At 38.9% G+C, this 5994-nt stretch overlaps 2 protein-coding genes across 2 annotated transcripts; one reads left to right on the forward strand and one right to left on the reverse strand.

Moving 5' to 3' along the window:
• The first annotated feature begins 1044 nt into the window (after positions 1 to 1044).
• Positions 1045 to 3590, forward strand: LOC116173473 (sodium-coupled monocarboxylate transporter 2-like). The gene is made up of 8 exons (XM_031490967.1): positions 1045 to 1350; positions 1396 to 1673; positions 1722 to 1941; positions 1984 to 2124; positions 2174 to 2392; positions 2440 to 2710; positions 2787 to 2938; positions 2990 to 3590. The coding sequence occupies exons 1-8, from the start codon at positions 1187 to 1189 to the stop codon at positions 3222 to 3224; spliced, it is 1680 nt and encodes a 559-aa protein (XP_031346827.1). The 5' UTR covers positions 1045 to 1186; the 3' UTR covers positions 3225 to 3590.
• A 1250-nt stretch (positions 3591 to 4840) lies between these two features.
• On the reverse strand, positions 4841 to 5868 carry LOC116173474. The gene is made up of 3 exons (XM_031490969.1): positions 5856 to 5868; positions 5397 to 5500; positions 4841 to 5344 (listed from the first exon to the last, which is right to left on the reverse strand). Exons 2-3 carry the CDS (start codon positions 5461 to 5463, stop codon positions 4899 to 4901), a joined length of 513 nt encoding a protein of 170 aa, XP_031346829.1. The 5' UTR covers positions 5464 to 5500; positions 5856 to 5868; the 3' UTR covers positions 4841 to 4898.
• Between the last annotated feature and the right edge of the window lie 126 nt (positions 5869 to 5994).

A 5994-nucleotide genomic window follows, 5' to 3' on the forward strand; every position in this document is an offset into this window, starting at 1 on the left:
GAATGCTTTCAAAAGCACTTATGTATAAAGCTATGGTAAACGTTTTAAGCTCCTTTCAGACCATTTTAAACTCGCGATGCTGTGGAAAGCACCTCGGAATTATTGAACAAGATTTAGAAGCAATATCAAACTTTCCTGAAACGGGCCTAGGAAAAATTCAGGGGGCGAACTATAAGAAGATTATAAAAGTTTTGAATTGCGGACAAACACCGAAGTAACTCTGAGAAGCACTTGAAAGCTATAGAAAGTCTCTAAGTGCATAGAAGAATGTAATGAAAGTTTTCACAACAAGTGTTCACAGCATTTTAGACCACTTTCCAAGATTTTTAGGTCTTTCCAACATGTTTTGGAAAGCACATATCTGAATAGCCTTTAACGGACGTTTTAGAGGTTTATTTGATAATTTCAGAGCTAATCGGGCCTACAAAGCTGCAATAGTGTAATAGAAAACTAGGGAATGGGCCCCAAGAGCCATGAACGTGTAAAGATCTGGAAGGTAAGTTGGATACGGCAACCTTAATTTACTTACAACGAAATTGTGGTTTAGGCCACAAGCGAGCTAAATCTGCCACTGGTTTTGCTTGATAAATGTTAAGGAGTTCGATTTTTTTTAATTTCAGGTGAATTTGAGCCATTGGTGGAGGTTGTTACCAGTTACGACCAATTTGAAAAGACAAGAACTATCAAATTCAATAGCCGATATGACTGGTAGGCGTCGGTAGACGTTCTAACCAGAGTAGCATACATTATGGGGGGCGTTGTGACCAATGGACCCCTCCATGAATCATTTAATTTCCCTTTCACTTGGGCTCCTGTATTAACCTAAATTATATCACAGATTTTTGTGGTGTAATCTGTAATTGTATTATTACACCGTAGTCCGTACTACACACTTTTTTTAGTATTACCCTAATTCTCACGATCACTTTTGAGTCATTCGACCAAGGGAAGACCCACTTAATGTGATAAATAATTTCCATGCACTTACCTTATTATTACATGTAGACAACTTGCTTAACCAGTTTGACTATTTAAATCGACCGACGGGTCATGTGTCATTTACTGATAATTTTTGAACTTCAGATCTTATGGTATTACAAATCGCTAATCGGTTCCGTGTACGCGCAAATATGCATTAACTAAATACAAGACTTGGTGAAACAATTTGGGAAGTTAATAATCCATCATGTTCTACATAATTGACTACGTAGTATTTTTCGGTATGCTACTAATCAGCGTGATAATCGGCGTTTATTTCGGTTTCTGCGGAAAAACTCAGACCAAAGATGATTATCTACTGGGCGGAAAAAGTATGAGCGTCATACCAATAGCGTTGTCCTTAATTGCGGGGTAAGCCAAACTTTGGTGTTTTGTAAGGTGCAAATCCAGTTCCAGGCACGTTTCGGGGATCACACTACTGGCGCTTCCTTCGGATGTTTACCTCTACGGAGCCAACTATCTTTGGATCAGCGTTGCGTTGCTTTTCGTAGGCTTCCTCACCTGCTACGTCTATCTGCCGGTCATTGCGAAACTGCAAAGCGCCAGCGTCTTCGACTATCTCGATCGACGGTTTAATCGAAAAATTCGAATGTTGGCCTCTTTTTTGTTTGCCTTACAGCTTATTTTGTACAACCCGGTCGTTGCCTACATTCCTGCCATTGCCTTCTCGCAAGGTAAGTGATATTGTTTAATTTTACGTCGGTAATAATCCTAATTTGTAGCAAGCGGTATAAGTGCATATTTAATTACACCCATCGTGTGTATTGTCTGTACTTTTTATACGACAATTGGAGGTTTCAAAGCAGTGGTTTGGACTGATGCTCTGCAATTTACCGCAATGATCGGAGCAATTGTGGCAATTTTCAGCTTAGGGGTTCAATCGGTTGGAGGTTTCGCCAATATGTTTACCAAAGCAAGTGAGGGACAAAGATTCGACTTCGAGTAGTAATCACTGTATTACTAACAATGTCATTGTCTTTCTAGTTTTAGCTTGGATCCTACGATACGGGAGGGGTTTTTCCCTATACTCCTAGGGGGCACAGTCCTCTGGCTTTATAACGTAGCTTTGCAACCACCATCAGTGCAAAAGTATATATCCGTCTCGTCTTTGTCTAATGCGCGACGGTACCGTATTCAAAGTGGAGACTTTGGGAACGCAAATTTAGGTTTTCAGGGCGTCCGTGATCTTAATCATTGGTTTGGTCATTTTAAAGGTGAGTAACGTGCTGATTGGTACCACTATGTATGTAAGATACGAAAAATGCGACCCCCTGTCCACGGGCGAGGTGACCCGCACCGACCAAATTCTTCCTTATTTTGTAATGGACGTCGCCAAACATTTACCAGGTTTGCCCGGTTTGTTTATCGCAGGTATCTTTAGTGCAGGACTAAGGTAGGTTGCTTTCTGGTCTGGCCCAGTTTTCACACTTTGATTTTCAGTACACTGTCGACTATGTTCAACACGTTATCAGCAACGATTTATAACGATTTTGTAGTGGAATTTTCATCTGCAAATGTGTCGGAAAGGAGAACTAATTACACGCTGAAACTAATTGTCATAGTCTCCGGCACAGTTTGTACTATCCTAACATTCTTCATAGATAAAATGGGCGGCCTTTTCCATTTCGTAAACGCTTCCCAAGGATTAATAGCAGGATTGTTTGTGGGGCTATTTTCTTTGGGAATGATATACCCTATAGCAAACGCGAAGGTATGGTCCTTAAATTTATATTAGTTATAAATTCAATGGAATGGTATAGTGACCTATAACCATTTTCTAACTTCAGGGGGCTCTTTGTGGAGTAGTGACAAGTTTCCTTGCAGTGGGCACTATAGTTGTAATGAACCAATGGTATAAGTTACGAGGAGTAATCAGCTCATTTCCTAAACCAGTTTCAATCCAGGCCTGTTACGGAGCAGTAAATTTTACTTTACCTAGGTAATGATCGCGATCTCTTGTAATGTGTTTCGAAGCAATTTTTTTTTATAGAGACACTGCTTTGGAGAGCCAACCTTTTATTTTATTTCGATTGTCGCACTGGTACAATGCATTTTTGTCAGTTATAGTGGTAACAATCGTTGGATTATTTGTGAGCTGGATAACCAAAGAGGATAAGGTGCACACTAGTCCTGATTTGCTAAGTCCCATTGCTCGCATTTTTCTTAAGCAGGCTAGTCATAACAGGGAAACAGCTAATGTACATGAAATGACCAATCAAAAATAAATTGGTTGCGTTTGCCATCTAATTATTATTTTCTGAATTTCTCGCTCACGATAGACACATATGAGGACAGAGCTACCTTTACCATAGCATTTTGACAGTTGCTAAACGGCAAGAAACTCGTCTCTTCCCTTCCCCCCCACCCCACTTTTTTACGGAAATACACGTTTTGAAGCGCCAGGAATTTGAATCAAACCAAGTTTTTTAGTTTTTGGTATGTTCTGTCAAGGTTTAAATGGTAGAACAGGATACGAAAATTTCTCTATGTATATAGTTTTGTGAATCTTCTCTCTTTTTTTGTTTTTTTCAATGTCATTATTAAGTTTATAGAAGAAGAATAAAGATCATTATTAAATTATAAGCAATCGATGAGTCGTATCTCATAATTGACATACACACTTTGATCACCACCACACCCTCGCACAACAACACACCTCATTTGCTACATTAAGTCCTATTTGTAGAATTTTGCTTCCTATTATTTTACGGTATCGTCGTTAGTCGTATTGTAAAACAGCCGGCTCTCTTCTTCCTTTGAAGTTTGAAAATCATGATATTTGTCATAGGTCCGGTCGCCTGCTAGCTTGATGACTTTGTTGGCGTCTGCTCTGCCATCATACACTACAATAGTGAAACGGGACCAATTTATAACTACCGCTCTACGATATTTTATGTACGACAGATATTATGTAACTTATTATTTCTTTAAAAAATGAGTTTAACTAATGAACGTTACAAACAGAAGCAGTCCGAGGAAAATTCGCCGTTACGTCACATAATCACTATGACAAATTTTACGGGCTTCAAAATGCCCTCGGCAGAACTGAATGGTCGACAGATTAGTGCCATTATAACACCCCGGAGCAAAGTGGCTGAATACAAACACCCTATGTATAACTATCATTATACCCTGTATATTTATTATATCTTTATTTATTTTATTGTTCCTCTCTTCTTCTGGGCCCTCAACAGACTTGTGCCCCATTCAATTTGGTCTCAGTGGAACAAAATGGCCGACCAGTTAACGACTTATTGGTACCGATACAAAAACACTCATCACAATAAACACCCTGTGTCTAACTATCATTACACTCTGTATATCTAAAATGGAACAGTCATCACAAGTATAAAATTCAAATTCCCCGCACAAATTCAAATTTACCGCAACAAAAGGACAGCGACATCCTGAAATTCAAATATCCCGCACAAATTCAAACTTATCGCTACAAAATGAACGACATCCGCAAATTCAAAAATTCATTCAAATTTACCGCCACAAAATGGCGCAGCCAATCACAACGCAGCACCGTCACGTCATTCCCCAACCACAAATTATTTCATTGTTTACAACACTCACCAGAACTTATCAGAGATCAGAGTATGATCCTTGCTTCTGACCTCAGTGGTAGAGCGTTGAACTATAAATCCGTACGTTGGGTGTTCGAACTGGGTGGAGGTGAATTTTTCATCTATCGCGGGTCACACTGTAATTGGGCGCAAGCCTTTTGAGGGCCCAGAACAAGAGAGGGATAATAAATAAATAAAATAAATATAATTGCAAGACCCAAACAGCACGCCCACATTAGAGATGAAAGGTGGAATTTTAACAAAACAAAACAAAAAAATGAACTTAAATTTATTTTTGGGTTTGAAAAATGTGTCAACGTAACAGAAATTTTACAGGCCACGTTTGGGAGGACACATTTTCCCAAACGTTGGTCCTACAATTGGCAGGAAAGTCAAACGTGACAATACGGCGCATACGAATGGCAGTTTAGCTACTAAACATATTATAACTTCTGGTATTACAAGCAGAGATTTGAGCAAGTTAAGCACTCCTTTTAGAGTCGAGCTTACAATACCCAATGGGAGCTCCTGAGTCAGGATACGTATGACTTCGGTAATGTCAAATTTAACAGGCTCCTCACTTCCATCCCTAGGTGATATTCCCCTTGCATTGGTAGATCCGGTTGCGGTTAGATTTGATAAATCGATCGTTCCATTGTCCGTTACCTCATTTGAATCAATTATTGCAGATATGTTTAAACCAGCAGTGTTTGCGCATTCCAATAAGGTCTCTACGACCGCCTTTTCGAAGGGCCCTAACTCTGCATCTCTTTGTCCTGGAAAAGAAACATACACACATAATGTGCATTCCAAATCGAGAATTCTTACCAAGAGGATGATCTGCATGGGCAGTGGCGAACAGAATGGTACAAATAGACACTAATAGAGCGAGCATTTTCTCGGTATAAATTTTTCTTGTATTGACCCATTTCCTAAACGTAGTGCGATGTTTTATACAGGAATGTCGATAGGAGGTTTCGTAATGTTCTTCCAAGACGGTAAACAGTATTTTATAAATTTTGTCAACACCGGCGACCAACCAAGATTCGAAAAATATGTTGAAACAATGATAAGTGTGAATTATTGTGGGGTTTGTTTAGCAATATAGGTATTAAGCCAATAAGATTATGACATTCAAAAAACTGCCTTTAAAAAAAATTAAAGCCCTTTCAGCAAGCGCCATTGATTTATTTGTATACTATCTCATTTCGTTTATTCCCATATCGATTACGTACGTAATATTGGATCGCCAAGTACATAAATTAAATAAAATATAAAAATACTTACAGAGAGCATACATTGGACTAACAACATAAATATAAAAATAAATCACTGTCACGCAGGCCTTGGAGGTATTCATTTAGCAGATGATAGTTGACCATCCACGTAAGGACACCGGTGATCTAATCAGGCTTCTATTCAGTTT

This window comes from Photinus pyralis, unplaced genomic scaffold, assembly GCF_008802855.1.
Source record: "Photinus pyralis isolate 1611_PpyrPB1 unplaced genomic scaffold, Ppyr1.3 Ppyr1.4_LG6, whole genome shotgun sequence".
Taxonomy (NCBI): domain Eukaryota; kingdom Metazoa; phylum Arthropoda; class Insecta; order Coleoptera; family Lampyridae; genus Photinus; species Photinus pyralis.

Coding starts and splice junctions, on each gene's coding strand:
- LOC116173473 (XM_031490967.1), top strand. CDS start 1,187: ATGTTCTACATAATTGACTACGTAGTATTTTTCGGTATGCTACTAATC. Junction 2,125..2,173: donor TCTTTGTCTAATGCGCGACG/GTACCGTATTCA, acceptor TTAGGTTTTCAG/GGCGTCCGTGATCTTAATCA. Junction 2,393..2,439: donor ATCTTTAGTGCAGGACTAAG/GTAGGTTGCTTT, acceptor TTTGATTTTCAG/TACACTGTCGACTATGTTCA.
- LOC116173474 (XM_031490969.1), bottom strand. CDS start 5,463: ATGCTCGCTCTATTAGTGTCTATTTGTACCATTCTGTTCGCCACTGCC. Junction 5,345..5,396: donor CCATGCAGATCATCCTCTTG/GTAAGAATTCTC, acceptor TTTCTTTTCCAG/GACAAAGAGATGCAGAGTTA.